The sequence below is a fragment of the Monopterus albus genome, unplaced genomic scaffold (genome assembly GCF_001952655.1).
Source record: "Monopterus albus unplaced genomic scaffold, M_albus_1.0 scaffold144.1, whole genome shotgun sequence".
NCBI classification, from domain to species: domain Eukaryota; kingdom Metazoa; phylum Chordata; class Actinopteri; order Synbranchiformes; family Synbranchidae; genus Monopterus; species Monopterus albus.
This window is the reverse complement of record NW_018128024.1, coordinates 163,593-163,992: the sequence shown is the minus strand read 5'-3', so window position 1 is coordinate 163,992 and position 400 is coordinate 163,593. Positions and strand designations below refer to the sequence as shown.

The window sequence follows — 400 nt, the reverse complement described above, 5'->3', positions numbered from 1 at the left end:
CCGCGCTGTGTGGTGTAGGAACCATGCTGTATCTGGGCTGTGGGACGCCGCTGACACTTTTACTAACCCTGCTCATCTCATTCACCATCTGGATGGCAGCATAGTGGCCTCTGGCGAGACAGTCAGACTCTAATTTAACACTCTGGTGGAAGCTGAGATGAAGTCCTGTGGTTTAGCTGTGTGACTAAAGGCACTAGGAAGCAAACATGCTAACTGCAATGAAATGACATTATTTTATGTTTGAAATTCTTTGACCAATTGTTGATGTGTTTTAATACTGACATGTTTCAGTTATCTTTATCTTGATCAGATATTAAGGTTTTATTATTGGTGGTATAGTTTATAAAAATCCCATTTGTTTCTTTTTGGGTTATATGTTTAATTTAGTTTGTTATTCTTC

At 38.8% G+C, this 400-nt stretch overlaps 1 protein-coding gene across 1 annotated transcript in view; it reads left to right on the top strand.

Annotated features, from left to right (window-relative positions):
* LOC109968215 (lecithin retinol acyltransferase) overlaps nt 1-104 on the top strand; it is a 2,241-nt gene extending 2,137 nt beyond the window's left edge. The window contains exon 3 of the mRNA XM_020614317.1: nt 19-104. Coding sequence (XP_020469973.1) covers nt 19-104 — 86 coding nt within the window. The remainder of the gene's footprint in view (nt 1-18) is intronic.
* Nucleotides 105-400: the final 296 nt, after the last annotated feature.